The sequence below is a fragment of the Heteronotia binoei genome, chromosome 10 (assembly GCF_032191835.1).
Source record: "Heteronotia binoei isolate CCM8104 ecotype False Entrance Well chromosome 10, APGP_CSIRO_Hbin_v1, whole genome shotgun sequence".
Taxonomy (NCBI): domain Eukaryota; kingdom Metazoa; phylum Chordata; class Lepidosauria; order Squamata; family Gekkonidae; genus Heteronotia; species Heteronotia binoei.
In genome coordinates, this window is record NC_083232.1 from 71427517 (window position 1) to 71445256 (window position 17740).

At 43.2% G+C, this 17740-nt stretch overlaps 1 protein-coding gene across 1 annotated transcript in view; it reads left to right on the forward strand.

Moving 5' to 3' along the window:
- Nucleotides 1-771: 771 nt before the first annotated feature.
- The window catches only part of DNAJC13 (DnaJ heat shock protein family (Hsp40) member C13), a 63886-nt gene continuing 46917 nt past the window's right edge, over nucleotides 772-17740 (forward strand). The window contains exons 1-5 of the mRNA XM_060248895.1: nucleotides 772-1077; nucleotides 13955-14035; nucleotides 14206-14281; nucleotides 15419-15568; nucleotides 16367-16408. Of these exons, the coding sequence (XP_060104878.1) occupies nucleotides 13968-14035; nucleotides 14206-14281; nucleotides 15419-15568; nucleotides 16367-16408 (336 nt within the window). The 5' untranslated portion in view covers nucleotides 772-1077; nucleotides 13955-13967. The remainder of the gene's footprint in view (nucleotides 1078-13954; nucleotides 14036-14205; nucleotides 14282-15418; nucleotides 15569-16366; nucleotides 16409-17740) is intronic.

Genomic DNA, 17740 nt, shown 5'->3' on the forward strand with positions numbered 1-17740 from the left:
CAGACTCAAAATACATTGCAATATATAATGCAATAAATAAAGCAACATCCAGAGAGCTGTACCGCATCTCCCCACCCCAGTGCTCCTGCACGTAGGAAAAGCCTACAGTGGAATGTGTCGACAGCACACTGTGATAGGACTGTAGGGAGACCAACCTACAGGTGGAGCCAGGAGTCCTGCTGGAATGACAACTGATCTTCGGATTACAGAAATCAGTTTCCCCAGAGAAAATGGCAATTCAGAAAGGGCGGATTCTATCGCGTTACATCCCCGCTGAACTCCCTCCCCTCCTCAAACTCTGTCATCCCCAAGCAGGCATTGCCCTCAAATCTCCAGGAATTTCCCAAACCTGAATTGACAACCTTATAAAAAGTGGACTGCAGTTGCAGACAGAGGTACCTTTAAACGCTTCCTGCAAGTTTTTTTTTTTAAAGCAACAACTGGCCCTTGGAAATGAAGGGTCTAATCCAATCAATTCCCTGTGGAGCTAGTTTTCTAGCTGAAGCGTCTTCTAAAAGCGAACACTGCAAACATACAAGTTGCATGATGCAACCCCACCCACCGCAGTCTACAATGGTGCTGGCCACTCGTTTCTACCTCTGATTTCACACCTCCTTTTCCTCTCTGCGCTTCCCCGTGTCACCCTTTACTCCTCCTCCTCTCTCCGAGCGTGGGTGTTCCCTCCCCCTCAGACGTCCCCGTTCTCGCCGCTGGGTTCACGCATGTCCGCATCATCTCCTTAGCAGGGGGAAGCGAGGTGAGAGAAACCGAACTCCGGGCGACTGAGAAAGGAGGGAGGGACAATCAGCTGAGGCCGTCTCGTGACTGGCTGGAGCAGAGGCGGCGCGTGCGCGGGGAGGGCGGCTTCCCTGCCCGAGCGAAGATGGCGGCCTCCAGAGCCAGGCTCTGAGGGAGGCAGGAGCTTTCAGTTGTAGCGGCTGGAGCTCAGCCGGGGAGAGAGAGAGAGAACCCGCTCAGCCTCGGCGGGGACAGAAGCAGCTCTGAGGCTGCTGGCTTGTGGCGTTCCTTTTGCAGTGCAAGGCTTGGGGGGACTGGGCAGCGCCGCACCCCGGCCAGGTAAATAGGTGGGGTTGCCCAGGAGGGGCTGAGAAAAAGCCCCCCCCCCTGGGTTTGCTAGTAGTGGTGGTGGGGAGGGGGAGCGAGAGGGATGGGGGAGCACCTTCGCTTTCCTGTAACGGACCCTTCGCCCATGGAGTCACACGGTTCATCCTCACCACCAAAGCCACTTCTCTCGAGCGTTTTCCCCTCCCTCCCCTCAGGTCTCTTTGGATAGCTGGAGGGTGCAGTTTTTAGTTTGCAAGAATTCCTGCTCTATTTTTCATCCTCGAAGGAACAGTGAATTGTACAAGTCTTGTTTATGGTTTGGCTCAAAATAGTGTTTGAAAAATTGCATGTTTCTCGAGTTGCATCCAGAAATTGGTGTATAGTATAACTTTGGGTGAGGCTTCTCCTGGTTGCCCCTGCCAAGTGGGCTTTGATAAAGACACTTCCTCCAGAATACAGGCAGGAAGTACTTCTCTCAGAGGGAGTAACTAAACTTTGGCGTTTCTTTGCCACTGGATGAAGTGATGGTCACTATAGCATAGTTAAAACTATCTTCTTTATATTTTGCTTCATTTATATCCTGCTTTTCTTTCCAATGGGGATCCAAAGCAGCTTATATCATTTTCCTTCCTTTTATCCTTACAACAGCCCTATAAGGTAGATTAGGCAAAAAGTTATGTTGAGTCAAAGTCACCCAGTGGGCTTCCATGGTAGAGTGGGGGTTCCAGATCCTCAGTCAGCACTCTAGCCACTATACCATATGGCTTTAAAAGAAAGTAGGATGACCTAATTGAGGATAGGCCTGGCAGTGCTGTTAGCTGTGATAACTAAATGGATCCTCCATATCTAGAGGCAGTCAGCTAGTGAATGCCAGTGCTAGGAATCAACATTGGGGGAGGCCTTGGCCTCTGTGTCTCATATGTTGCCTCCTCAGGGCAATTGGTGACTGTGAGACAGGGTGTGGAACTAGTTGGATCATGGATTCTACTCCATCAAGGTATCTCCTATACTTGGAACGCTTCTGTGTTGTTTTTCTTTCTAGCATAGTGGCTCATAGTGGCTCATGTACCTCATGCAGCATTGGAAAGAGGTCATTAGTAATATTCACATAAATGATTAACTGGCCCAATTGGTATAAACCTCTTATTTTCTAACACCTTGGAGTTGCCCTGAGGTGTGCTAGGAGGGGCTGAATTGTGCTCTTCCAGTTTCACAGTGATGGATGAAAACTTCAAGATGCTGTTATTGATAAATATATGTTCAGTTGTGGTATAGACTGTGTTTGAGATTTTGGGCAAAGAAATTTACTGTCTTATGGGAAAGTGATGCTTGATATGATTCGCCACAAAGTAGAACATAAATTAGTTGCATTTAAACTGGTGCATGGCAAACTGGCTATCACAAGGAATGGTTTCTAATAGTTACTGTTTCCATGTTGAGAGCCAGAGGGGGGAAAAGAGCAATCAGAACATAGTAATTAAAAAAAAAGATATTAGTGGATATGGCTGCCTTTGGCTTTCATTGTACAATCTCCTCAGTGCAAAAGTAATTCCGGAATATCTTGTATTGGTTTTGTGCATAAATTGAATTACATTTCTTCCCACAGGTGGACCTGGGTAAATTCTCCCCCACACTGGTTCATTCTACAAATGTTTTGCCTTTCAGTCCTTATAATTTCTGTCTGTAGCTTGTATATCTTTTTAAAAACCTCCCCATTGCTAACTTTTATGATGGGGATAGGAAATGGATGCATCACTTGTAGAAATGGGTATAGAAGGCAAGGGATTCGCAATAATTTATAGTTCTATATATAAGCATAGGGATCAAAGTTTGGGCTTGTCATTCTTTGAGAGTGCATTTTAAAAGTGAACTGACAATATTGTAGTAAGCCATGTTGGTCTGAAGCAGCAGAACAAAGTTTGAATCCAGTGGCACCATTAATGTAAGCTCTATCTTGAGGTTATCGTGGTAGTGCTGATTTTGATGGAAGATGGGTGCACTAGATAGGAACATTAACATTTAACCATGTTTTTCTTTATTGCAGTAGTGAAGAGTGAGATTACTGAAGTTTTAGGACAGGGGTGTCAAACATGCAGTTCGGGGGCCGAACCAGGCCCCCGGAGGGCTCCTATCAGGTCCCCTAGCAACTGGCTGTCATCTGGTTCCTTCTCCCTCTCTCTCTTGCTACCTTCTGCATAACAGCTTGCTTTGCAAGGCTTGCTCAATTGCACAGGCGCCACAGAGCAAAACCTCTATTTTCTCCTTTGGCTGAGGGTCCTCCCCCCAGTCCCCTGGGGAAGGAAGGAAAGAGCCAGAGCTTCCTTTGTCCAGTTCCCTGGATCGTATGGGAGAAATACAAAGAAAGTGCTATATAAATGAGTGCCAACGTTTTAAGCATATTTTAAGTTTTTTAAAAAATATATATTTGTGATTGTGTTCTTTATAAAATTTATATCTCTGCTACTTAATCTTAAATAGGTACACCCATGGCCTGACCTGACATGGCTCGGCCCAACCTGACTTGGCTCGGCCCCTCAAGGTCTCATTTATGTCAGATCCGGCCCTCATAACAAATGAGTTCCACACCCCTGTTTTAGGATATAGAAGCATTGTTTAGGTCCTTGGTTTTGCAGTGTTTCCTTATAACAAATATATGAACAAATTTGAGATGAGGGGGTAATTTAGGGTAGTCATTGTAGACTTCTGTTGGTGATCTCTCAGCTGCAATTTCTTGCTTTTAATCTAAATACACAAATACTGTATGTTATGAATGGCAACATTTTAAATTTGTTTACAAGTATCAAAAGCATTCATGATTTGTTCCAAAGATTCCCTTCTGTTCTTACTTTTCTTGAATTGAACCCTTTGCTGTTGTCCTACTTGAAGCTTTGTTCTTGATAATCTTACTTGCAACCATCATGTCTTCCATAATAATGAATTAATTAGCTTTTCCTGGATTAAGAGGGGGAACATGGATTCTGTTTCAAAAAGGTTGTTCTTGGTCACTTTAAATTGCCTACTAATACAATATGCAAAGAACAGAAACCAATAAAGACAAATTTGATTCTTCCGCATCTTGTTGGAGAAGTAGCCACCTATTACAAGTTACTTTTAAATAGTATTAAAAACTCATTTTCCTTTTATTATGCTCATTAAATTTTCTCTTCATATACTTCTCATTTCATAACTGGCAAGCATTGTGTGTCTACATGTTGGTTAATATGGCTGTCAAACACATAACCAATCACATGCTAACTGGGCAGTGTACCACTTCAGGTTTGTGGCAAAGAAAATTGTGCCTTGAAGCAAAGAGAGCTCACATCTAATGAAAGATGAAAATGAAGTCAGGTTTTATTTTGAAATCATAAAGAGTTACATAACAATTTTTCATCTGGAAATTTTAATGGGATGGACTTTGAAAGGGTGGAAGTGAAATTAACATAATAGAACTGATATTGACTTCATAATTCTATGAGTGTGAGAAACAAACTGCCTCTCTTTTAGAGGCGAAGCTGTACTAAACTGTTACAGAAACTCATAAATGAGTTTTGAGGCACCTAAAAGAATATGATGCAGTAAATCTATTCTCAAGTGTTACGAGACTCCTTGTTTCTTCTTTTCTTTTGTATTCTCACTGAAAAAAGTCATTGTGGAGTTCGGCGTTAACTTTGTTTAAAACTTGAATGCAACAGCTGTAGTTTGTCTGTGGCTACTGTGAACTGCAAAATTTCATGAAGTGAGAGCATAAATAAATAGATTACCCCCATTAGAATTGCATTGCCCCAGACTGCTTGGTGAATGGAACTGCAGAGCAGAAAGGAGTAATATTTGTATGTGAATACTTTGTACATTAAGTTGGTTGCTAACTCTTACCGGAAGTGCAGTTTTCTTCCTCTTTTCCCATAAACTGTGTTGATCTACAGCTTTAGTTTCTGTTTCAATTTTTTTCTCGGCCTCACTTCATTTTCTTTTATTATTCCTACTGTTGTTGTTTTCCTACTGCCAGATGGCTTTGAGTAATAGGGTATTTTTCTTCTATGTAGTTGCTGGGTTGGTAATTTCTTGACGGATTCTTAAAGGAGTATTCTAAGTGATAAAATGCCATTCCTTTTTTTATTCAAAAATTTTAATGTACTTGCAACAGGAAAAGAAATAACGATGAATTATATAATTATTATAACAAAAAATATTCTGCCCACTATACTTTATGTATATGGATGTCCAGTACATATTAAAAACACCATTCTTTCTTCCTCAGTCTGTAGGAATTCTAAACTATAAAATCTACATTTGTTGTTTTCTTCATTACTACTCAACCACCATTTTAGTAATTAAATTTTGTTTACTCCTTCCAGATTTAGGCAGATATTATTTTTTTCCTGAAACAATCAGAATACTGAGTTATATCCTGACTAACTATAGCTTGAATACAGCAAAATATTTAAAAATTCTTAGGGAGCTGGTTGAACGTAGCCAGTCATAACATGAATAATCTGAATTCCTAATTTGTGGACTCTAGCACCATGCATGAAAATACATATGCTTTGTTTCACATATTTTCCATCATAACATTGTAATGGGCATTTTAGATAGTATACATCAAGATAATCCATCCATCCATCTAGTACTATGAATGAAGTATCAAAAGGATTATCCCAAATATCTACTTCTTTCTCATTGATTAGCATCCATGAATTTTAATTTTTTAAGTAGGAATTGAAGCATGGTTATTACAATAAATAGACCATAATATTTATTTATGTTTATAGTCTCTCTGAGACTCAAGGTGGATTACATAATGTAAGTCAGTACAATCAGTAGTTTGAGGAGGCATATAATAAACAATGCATTAGCCAGTTGGGGAAATTTTAAAGTGCAAGGATAGTAAATATCTCACTGGTGATCTAATGGGATCACCAGTACAGTAACAACCGTGTTATAGCTCCTTATTTAAAGTGCTTAGGCAAAACTCAGTTATCTCTTTAACACTTAATATGGAAGAAGCTTAGAGATATTATTGGAACAAACCTTATATGTTGATGTTTGAATAGCTATCCTTTTTATTTTTGTAAAACAATGTTGTCATTTCTTTGTTTGCCTATATACTACATTTTATGTCAGTGGCTTAGATCCAAAGATGCTCTACCTGTTGAAGGCATCTCCAGTATTATACCTTACTCTCGAATGTTGCATGAGGATAGTGCAGCTCAGTCTTAAGATATTGTTCCATGAGCAAGAGGCTGGCAACCTGTTGGACATGTGGAAGCAAAAGAACTACTAAAGAACTTGCCTGTTCTAGTACTGCAAGAACATTTACACAAGTGTCTGTGCAACAGCTTTAGCAGCTGTGTGCTTCTTTAGAAGTAGATCATGACTGGGCATGAAAGCTTTAAGCAGAGCAATATTTAGAAGCTGAGATTCTGGTTAAGGATATAGGATCAAAGAATGGAAATTTGCCAATATCTGTAAATGATATTCCACAATTCACTTGAGGCTGTATTCTCTGTGAGGCAGTTTACCTGGCAGATGTACTATTTATTTAATTTTGGTAGACTTGGTTGTTTTATAAGTTTCACTTGGTAGTACATATTGCTTACAGCACAATATTTTCTAATGCCTTGGTGCTTGTAACAGGATATAAATCTCTCATATACATATATGGTCATTTAATATCAAAGTAGCCTATTCATGAAGGGTTTTCCAGTACAACACAGTAAGTAAGTGACCTATTGGGTAGAGTGCAGATGCTGACAACCTGCTCAAGGAAGACCCTTTGTCTTTTGTATCGCTTGCAGTAGTTGTGCTTTTTCTTATCATAACAAAGGGAAACTTTTGTTGTGTTAGTTCCCAGGACTTTAAAGGGTCTCTCTCTCCCCGTTATAGGGTAGTGAAAGAGAACTTTTAAGACAAACTTAAAATGCTAGAGAACCTATGAAAATTGTAGGCTGGAGGTAGAGCTCTCTAGTGTGTCATTACAGATAGAAATAAGTTATTACATTAGATGTTGGTTCACAAATGAGTCTGTATTCTATAAGATTTTCAGATTTTGGAGAGCCCATCTACCTCAGCTCATTTGTCAAAGTCCTATATGCTTCTCAATTGATCTTAAATGTACCCCACAAAAATATCTGATTTGTGTTCTAGGACACATTCTCAATTTCAAGTAGGGTGTGTACCTGTTAGTTGTTACTGCCATCCTTTATGAATAGAGCATAATCTAGAACACACCCAGAACTATGGCTGCAGATTTCAGGAAAATGTTTATAAGGGAAGCCAAGCTCTTGTTCATTATTGGTCTTCTGACAAATTTCCACAGAATGTTGGAGAGGGACAGTGGCTCAGTGGTAGAGCATCTGCTTGGTAAGCAGAAAGTCACAGGTTCAATCCCCGGCATCTCCAACTAAAAGGGGTCCAGGAAAATAGGTGTGAAAAACCTCAGTTTGAGACTCTGGAGAGCCTCTGCCAGTCTGAGTAGACAGTACTGACTTTGATGGACCGAGGGTCTGATTCAATATAAGGCAGCTTCATATGTTCACTGAAAGTGTTTTAAAAACCATTACTGAAATTAATTTAATTGCTATATAGCAATAGCATGTGTGCCATGTTGAACCAGCGCACGTGAGTTCTCTGCCTCAAACACCCCCAAAGTGCTGGTATCACTGCTGGTATTCAGTTTGTTCCTTGTGTGCTGAACAAGGTACTTCCTTGCCTCTTGCTGCCCTGCTGTCTTCACAGGTAGATACAGTGGGGGTTTGGGCACTTCGGTCAGAGATGTTGCCTACCTGTATTATATATAAAAGATCATAGGCATTGTTAGAGAAAATAGCTGTGCTCTGAGAGGGAAGTTCATAAAAATTCGTGCACATAATCATACCCAATTCTTATGCAAGTTGCAAATGGTGAGTGGTATGACAGTTGCCTTGCACATTCACTCCAAGATGTTAGTTCTTTGCAATCTTGTATTTATGTCTACAAATAGACAAAATGAGTGCAGCTTAAATTTGTTTTTGTTTTTTTATTGGCAAGTTGCAGCTGACATTGGACCCTGTAGGCCAGGGGTGGCCAAACTGTGGCTCTTTCACACATATTATGTGACTATTGAGGCCCCTACCACCCCATCTGCTGACTTGGAGAAGGCATTTGTCTCTTTAAATCTCTTTGCCAAGCCAGCTAGTGGCTTGGAGAATGAATTTAAAGTTGCTTTCTTTCTACCTCCCTCTCCCCATCTTCCTTCCTTTCTCCCTCTCTCCCTCCTTCCCATCTGGTAGCTCTCAAACATCTGATGTTTATTCTATGTGACTCTTACATTAAGCAAGTTTGGCCACCCTTGTTCTAGGGTTTTCAAGGCAAGATACTTTTAAAGGTGATTTGCCACTGCCTGCCTTTGTGTAGCAATCTCCCATTCAAATACTGACTAGGGCAAACCTTGCTTAGCTTCACAAGATCTGATGAGATTGGGCGAGCCTGGCCTATCCAGGTCAGGGCATGTATGTAAACTAAACTAAAGCAGTTTGTTGGAGTAGAATATTTACATATTGAGGCATGACAGCTGGTCTTACAATGTTTGTTAAACATAGATTTCAATAAAAATGGAAATGTGTAAAGTTGGTTGTCAAGACATGACCATCAAGAGGAGTGCTTAGCTTTAAAAGCTGATGCTAGGAATTGCAAACAGATTAACAGGAGAAAGAGGACTAGAACTAAGAACATTATTGGATAGCTATACGTCAGTGGCAGCATTCTAATTTTAAGAATTGCAAAAGAAATATTAGTGCTAGCATTGTTGCTTTTATTTGTCCTTTGACTTTATAAAGCCAAGATGAAAATTAAGCAAGTCATTTAAGATTGTGTTCCTCTTAATATATATAAAATAATTCTGCAAATCTTTACTAGCTGATTGGCCAGTACAGCATGTTAGGTGTTAGTTGTGCTGCTGCTGAGGCAGTTAGTGACAGTTTTGCCTTGGCTGGCGTTGAGATAAGATAGTGTGGAAAAACTGATACTTGAGAGTGGCTACAGAAGGGAAAAATAGTTGGGGAAATAAACCACTCTTTTATAAAGTAACTATCTGACATTCCACTATTTAAAAAAAAATCCATCCAGACATCGTTTTTCTGAATAGCAGCATGTTTGTTTCTGCTCCCCTCCCTTCTGCTCAAGTTGTAACTGTAGTTAACATGCTGTTTACATATGTCAGAACTTATGCTCAGTATCACTCCCTACGAGTCAAATTTACACACCCTCTCAGATTTATGGGCTGTTACTTCTGTTGCTGGAGCTTATTTGCCCTGTAGCATCTATGCTATGGTGGTGTTCAGGACTGTGGTCTCTCTCACTATTCTATAACTATGGGAGATGACTGGCAGAGGTCATCCAGGAATTTGGGAATGAAGCTTTATATTATTAGTTATTTAGTTTATGTAGGTTTATACTCCATCTTTATCTCCAGTGGGGGCCCAAAGTGGCTTATATCATTCTTCTGTCCTCCATTTTATCCTCACAACAATCCTGTGGGGTAGGTTGAGAGTGTGTGATTTGCTGGGGTCATCCAGAAAGCTTCCATGGCAGAATGGGGATTCACACCTGAGTCTCCCATATCCTAGTCTGACACTGCACCACACTGGTTTTCAGTTTGGATGATACCCAGTTCGGGGGGGGGGGGTGTTTAAAACTTTTTTTTTTCTGATTTAGGAACTGGTGTCCTGGTGCCTGTTGTCCTGCAGGTGCTGTCCAACCTTTGTACGAGGTGCATGGAGCTTTGACTGCACAGGCAGTCCCATCACAACTGCAGTCTGTCCATTTCCCCATTGCCTTTAGCACTCCTCGGAACTGTTGAGGAAGTGGCATGGGTAGGGTGGCCAGACCGTCCCGGTCTCCCGGGACATTCCCGGTTCTGGCCACCCAATCCCGGCTCCCGGGCTGCCTATACCGGGACCATTAAAGGTCCCGGTTTAGGCAGCCCCGGAGCCGGTGGGCCGCGGGCGCCGGCGGGGAGTGAGGGAGGGAGCGTCCCTGCGCACGCGCAGGGACGCTCCCTCACTCACTCCCTGCCTTCCGCCCGCGCGCGGGGCCCGGCGGCAGTGGTGGAGGCCTCTCCGTGGCCTCCGCTGGTCGCTGGAAGCCCTCCAGAGACTCTGGAGGGCCTTCAGCGACCAGCGGAGGCCGCGGAGAGGCCGCGGGGCACCCGGCGCTGGTCCCGGAAGGCCTTCCAGAGCCTCTGGAAGGCCTTCCGGGACCAGCGCCGGCCAGCGAACGCCTCCCCGCGGCCTCCGCTGGTCCCTGGAGGCCCTCCAGAGTCTCTGGAGGGCCTCCAGGGACCAGCGGAGGCCGCGGGGAGGCCGCGGGGCACCCGGCGCTGGTCCCGGAAGGCCTTCCAGAGCCTCTGGAAGGCCTTCCGGGACCAGCGCCGGCCAGCGAACGCCTCCCCGCGGCCTCCGCTGGTCCCTGGAGGCCCTCCAGAGTCTCTGGAGGGCCTCCAGGGACCAGCGGAGGCCGCGGGGCACCCGGCGCTGGTCCCGGAAGGCCTTCCAGAGCCTCTGGAAGGCCTTCCGGGACCAGCGCCGGCCAGCGAACGCCTCCCCGCGGCCTCCGCTGGTCCCTGGAGGCCCTCCAGAGTCTCTGGAGGGCCTCCAGGGACCAGCGGAGGCCGCGGGGAGGCCGCGGGGCACCCGGCGCTGGTCCCGGAAGGCCTTCCAGAACCTCTGGAAGGCCTTCCGGGACCAGCGCCGGCCAGCGAAGGCTTCCCCGCGGCCTCCGCTGGTCCCTGGAGGCCCTCCAGAGTCTCTGGAGGGCCTCCAGGGACCAGCGGAGGCCGCGGGGCACCCGGCGCTGGTCCCGGAAGGCCTTCCAGAGGCTCTGGAAGGCCTTCCGGGACCAGCGCCGGCCAGCGAAGGCTTCCCCGCGGCCTCCGCTGGTCCCTGGAGGCCCTCCAGAGTCTCTGGAGGGCCTCCAGGGACTCCAGGGACCAGGGGAGGCCGCGGGGCACCCGGCGCTGGTCCCGGAAGGCCTTCCAGAGCCTCTGGAAGGCCTTCCGGGACCAGCGCCGGCCAGCGAAGGCTTCCCCGCGGCTGTTCTTTTGAGGGGTTATAGAGTGTTTCGAGCCCGTCCCTGTGGCATCGGTCCCATCATTGTAGGGCCCAGGGGGCCGGCGCAGCGGCCTGCTGAAGCAGCCTGTCGGTCACTTCCGGGTTCCTGTCCTGCATCTCGACCTGTGTTATTAGTGACAGGCTGCTTCGGCGGGCCGCTGCGCCGGCCCCCTGGGTCCCACAACGATGTGACCGATGCCACAGGGACGGGCTCGAAACACTCTATAACCCCTCAAAAGAACAGCAGTCTAGCTCGCTTCCCCCGAGCCCTGCCGCCATAAGCCTCAAGGGGGCTCATTTTGCGGCATCTCCCGGCGGGAGGGTGGCACCCGCACGGGACACATATCAAATGAAAGAGGGGGCGCAGGGCTATCAGAAACAGCCGGCGGAGGGAGTCGGGAGACCACCCCACTGGGGGATCCGCACCCCGAAAGTGATGAAGGTGGCGCAGATAGAGCCAACAGAGCAAACAGGACAAAATAAATAGGCTGCATTATGCAGCACAGTTGAGAAAGTGCCTTATCCCATATACTGATGAAGTATATACAGGATTTGAGAACAAAATTGTTTCCGGCGGTGATATTTGGGGGATTTTTGGGGACGTCACAGGAAGTGCTGTGAAGTCACTTCCTGTTTCCGGCAGTGGCATTTGGGGGAAATGATGTCATTTGGGGGAAGTGATGTCAGAGGAAGTGATGTCACTTCCCGTTTCCGGCAGGTGACGCGGGGAAATGATGTCACAGGAAGTGGTGTCACTTCCTGCTTCCGGCGGTGGCATGACATCACCGGAAGTGACGTCACTTCCTGTTTCCGGCGGCGCGCGCACCCCTACCTTCCCCCCCCCCCCCAGGTGTCCCTGGCTGGCCTTCAGACATTATGGTCACCCTAGGCATGGGATAGGTTGAAAGACAGATGAAGAAGAAGAAGATGTAAAGGTAGTAAAAAGAAAAGGAGGGAACATGAATTAGGTGAAGGGAAGTCAGAGAGGACAAAGGAATGTAAAGGAGGAGTATAGAAGAGGTCAGGAAAGCAAGCAAGTGCCAGAAAACATTGGTTGGCAACCTGGCACTCCTGGGCCTCAGTTTTTTAATTGCTGGCCTAGATTAAGACTAAGAAGCCTAAAACAGTCCAAATAAAATGGAGGTTCTGTAGGTAGTTGGTTACATATAGTTTAGGAGAAGTTATTTGATCTATTGTAGATGGGATTGTAGCCCCCCCCTTAACAGGCAAGTTCAAAGTCTGAAGGTGCCTTCTGGCCTTTAGTTTAAGTACATATGTGCCATTTGTAGTCTGAATTTTTTTACTCAGTTCAGTTGGTGTGTCAGCAGTAATCCTCCTGGACAAAAATGGTTTGGTCCCAGTTATCTCTGTCTTGGTAATTCTCAGGGTAAATAATTGCAGTCCATTGCTGTATTTGAATGCTGCTTGGAAACTTCAGCTAGTTCAGTGAGATCTCTGAGCAGAATTTTCCAATTAGAGCTTTTCTTGCTAGTGATAATCATCCCCACTGGCTTCCATTTTGTTTCCAGCACAGTTCAAAGTGTTGGTTTAAGAGTCCTATGCACCTTGTGCCTGGGTATCTAAAGGAACATTTCCTCCTATACCTACTGCTCATGAACTAAGGAATCCCAGAGAAGACATCTGTAAAGGAGAGGAGGATTGTAACCAGATATGGTCTTCTGTGGTAGTGTTCCAGTTACAGAACTCATCTCTAGAGTCTGGCACCTGGGACCTTCTCATGTAGCTGTTAGACAACTGAAGATCAAACTCCAGTATGGTATAATATCTGGGAGACTCAGGTTTGAATCCCTACACATGCCATAGAAGCTCACTTGGTGACCTTGGGCCAGTCATACTCTCTCAGCCTAACCTGCCTCACAAGGTTGTTGTGAGGATAGAACGGAGGAGATGAGAATGATGTAAGCTGTGTTGGCTTCCCATTGGGGAGAGAGGAGAGAGATAAATGAATTAAATAAATTAATTAAATCACCTGAACATTTATCTGCGTTGTATGCAGTGTTCCCTCTAGGCTAGCTCACAGTATTTTGGCCTCTGGCTCACACATTTTTGTCTTCGTTCAGGAAAAATGGCCCCAGTGCAAACTAATTTATGCAGTAGCTCACAACTTTAATGACAGTAGCTTACAAAATAGAATTTATGCTCACAAGACTCCACAGTTTAGAGGAGGGAGTACTGATTATATGTCCTTTTGCTGGATTGGTTTTATTTTTGGTGCTTTTATAGATGATGCTAGTTTTTATTTAACTGTCTTGGAAATGGTTTAAACCGTAAGACAAAGGTAGAATATTAGTAATATTTTTATTTATATATATATATATATATATATATATATATATATATATATATATATATATATATATATATATATATATATATATATATATATATATGTAGATTGCTATCTTGAGTAAAGGTGGCTTGATTTTTTTTAAACATACTTGGAGCTAAAATTTTAAATATTCCACTATGGTAGTTTTTAAAAAATATATAATATATTACAGGAGTGATCATTTTTTATTAAAGAAGTCATACAATATTAGCAGATATGAAAACATTCCTGGTGATTATTGAAAGGACAGTGTCTCTCATTTAAAATGGCTATTAATTTGGAATGTTGTTGAGCAATAAATGGTCCCTTTAGAAATAATTTGCATTACATGCTATGTATATGTTACATTATATTATACATTATACATATATACATTAATATTTTGCATTAAATGCTTATGCCTAATGTGTTGATGTTCAATAGCATGATATTTAATTAATATGTTTTGTTACAGGTATCGGCACAAAATGAATATAATTAGGGAAAATAAAGATTTGGCCTGTTTCTACACCACAAAGCATTCATGGAGAGGAAAGTAAGTAGCATTCTGTTTTCTAGTTTGAGATTGTTATTCCATATTGTAGCATGTTCCTGATATCCAGCAGAGAGTTTTAAAAGTACACTTGAAGCTGCCTTATACTCAGTCAGACCACTGGTCCATCAAAGTCAGCATTAAACCCTTGCCTCCTGTTTGTATATTTTTAGGTATAAGCGAGTTTTTTCGGTTGGAACTCATGCCATCACTACATACAATCCTAACACATTAGAAGTTACAAACCAGGTAATATATATAATAGAAGTTCTTTTTTAAATGTTAAGTAGTCCTCCAATTGAAAATATATCAGCTTCAAATAGAATGAGTTGAAGACTTTTGTGGGTGACATGTAGTGGTGAAAAAGAATTGGATAACTTACTATTCTGGTACATAGCCGGATGCCCAGGTGTGTATCAGGATATGCATTTTCCCAAGTATTTTTGTTTGTGGGCAAAATGAAGATTTTAAAAAATCTGCATTATAAGTATTGTGTAAGTAGGGAACTGAATCTGGAGTATAATCTGCATTAGCAACATAATGTTTCTCATTACTGACCACAGAGCAGATGCCCATCACAAAATAATTAGGTCAGCCAGTGTTGGAAGATAAAACATATGTAAAATATTGTAGAACTTAATTTAGAATCTGGTAGGCTGGCACTTGGTCAGTAACCATCATAATTTCAGTCAATTAAATGTTTACTGTTGCTTCTGAAACTAGAAGCCTAGTGTGTCTAGTCCATTGTGTGTCTAGTCTTGTGACTTTTTACTCAATGAAAAGCAATTTGAGAGCTGTGAAAATCAGAAAATCAGTAACCAGCTTCACAAGCTGCTCCCATTGTGTATTTTCAGCCCAAACTAGATATGTGATGGTACAGCTAGATTTCCAAACTCTAAAATGGCAGATGGAGGGCAGTGTTTGGAGGGGCAGAGTTGTGGTTAGTACTACTTTTTCACTCCCAACTCCTTCCCTCTTCTAGGTGCTTTCCACCCAGCCAGGGCTTCTAGGTTGCTGTGGGTGTTGAGAAAGCTGTAAGACTTTTCTCTCTGGCCACAGCTGTTTTTCAGATAGTTTGGGGACATAGATCTTTGTCAGCATCTAGATTATCTGACCTTTGTATGGTGGAAGAGTTCATAGACCAGTTTCTTGAAAATTCTGTTACAGCTTTACTCATGGACTTTACTTTATAGAGGAAGATCCCATAAGCCCTAGGCTTATCCAGATTATACTTTTGTATGCTCTAAATATGAAGGGAGCATATTCACTACTGAAGATCCCATTAGCAACAAGACAGTCTTCTCAGCAATTTGTGTTGGTTACAGGTATTAGTGTTTTATAGGAATTAAACAGCATATTTTCTGACTAAGTGGTCTTCTACTTCAGTGGCCTTATGGAGACATCTGTAGTATTAGTCCGGTTGGAAGAGGACAAGGAACAGAATTCAGTCTCACATTTCGTAAGGGGAGTGGGAAGAAGTCTGAAACACTTAAGTTTTCTACAGAGCACAGAACAGAACTCCTGACTGAAGCACTGGTAAGGATTTACTAATCTGAAGACCTGAATACACTTTTGTTTTGCAGTCTGCTTTGCCAGCTACAGTAGAAATGAGAAATGTTTACTTCCTACTCAGTTGCACTAAAATTATACACACCGTATACTGAGAAATTCTCATATAGCAGTTGGCTTCATTTATAATGGGCTTGAATCTAAACCCATCCTTGTACTCTTCCTTAGGCCCTCACACATTTCAGTTGCTTCCCATGCCCCTCTCTGTATTTTATATTAATCTTCAGTTTTCCCAAAGAGGTTATGATGGTAAACAAAGATTTTTCTTCCTCCATTTTATATTCACAACAATCATGTGGGGTACATTAGGCTGAGAGAACAGGTGGTCCAAGATCACCCAGTAAATCTCAAGGCTGCACTGCAGCCTGGCATTCTGATCAGTACAAGACACTCTTCATCCAAGCAAACCATAGTTTGTGTTTTTTTAACATCCATAGTGTGAAAAATATGGTTAGTGTTTGACACTGAAGCCGGAATAGAAAACTTATATTTTGTAGCGGGTTTCTAATTCTGGCTTGGAGAGCCATATTTTTACTGATTTGGATGTGACAACAACCTGTGATTTGCTAAAAGCCGAGAGGTAACTGTGAAATACTCAGAGGGAAGAAGAATATATGTATCTGTTACATCTTTCATATCAAATGCTTGGGAACTTTTCATCTGAACCTGTCAATCCTTGCACTCAAAGAGGCATGCCTTTGATTGAATTATCTACCTTAAATCTAGAATTGAACCTTTTACCATTAATCTTTTTCTTTTCCTCAGAGATTCAGAACTGATTTTGCTGAAGGAAAAATCACTGGAAGGGCAAGTATCTTTCACCTGTAAATGAAAATGTTTTTCTTGTTTTTAATTTAGAAGTTGATACAGAGAAATAAAACAAGGTACTTCTATGCTCAGGGTCTTACAAAAGAAACTAAGCTCACCAGAGAAGAAAATCTTTTTCCAGGTTAAATTATGTGTGTGATTCCTTTCTCTATTCTAAGCGCTATAACTAGTTTCAGCTGTATATAGTTGTTAGATATATTCTTTCTTCAACCACCTTCTAAAGATCAAAAGTGAGGGGGCTAGGTGTACCACCCTGGGAAGGTTGTTTTGTAATAATGGGTTGCCAGTGAAAAGGTCCCCTCTCATGTACCCACCAAATAAACTTCTTGGATTGATGGGAGGGCCTCTCCCTGTGATCTTTATTCCCAGGCAGGAACATATAGAAGAAGAGAGTCCTTCAGATACCCTGGTCCAAATCATGTAGGGCTTTAAAGGTCAAAACCAACACTAGAATTGGGCCCAGGAAGTTCCCACAAGATAATGACTCAGCCTTACCCCACCTGCCCGAGTAGATATAAATTACATGACTACCAACTTGTCAATTTGACCCAGAGAGAACTCAAGTTTTCTGGGTTACACCTCTGAGGATGCCAGTCACAATTGCTGGTGAAATGTCCGGTCTCACAGTGCCAAGACCACAGCCACACAGCCTGGAAAATCTACAGCAATCAATGGACTCTAGCCATGAAAGGCTTCGATAATATATAAGACATGAATCCCTGTAGTTAGATCTGACTGAGCCCGAAATGGACACATTTGATGCACCAGCTGAACCTGGGCAAAAGTACTCCAAACCACCACAGCTACCCGGTTTTCAAAGGTGACTGCTGTGTTGAGTGGCACTTCTAGACTGCAAATGTGGCTTTTCAATAACCCCATCCAAGACAGGAGAAATCTCAAGTCCCAGGTCTACCTTTCTGATAGCCCAAAGGACTTCTGTCTTGCCAGAATTAAGTTTCAGCTTGTTCACTCTCATCCAGCTCATAACTGACTCCAAGTTCCAGTTCAGAACATCAGTAGCATTCTTGGAATTAAGTCAGAAAGAAAGGTGTAGAGCCTGGTATCATTTGCATATTGGTGACACTGCAGCCTAAATCTGATGGTCTTTTCCAGTGGTTTCATTACATATTAAATAACATGGTAGATAAGATTGAACAGTGCAGAACCCTACCAGTCAGCAGCCATGGGACAAAACAGGAATCTCCCAACAATGCCCTCTGAGACCATCAGTTCCTTCCAAGAGCCCCTGAGGCTGAGAAACAACCACACACTCAAGCACCTTGCCCATGAATGAAAGACTGGGGATTGGCC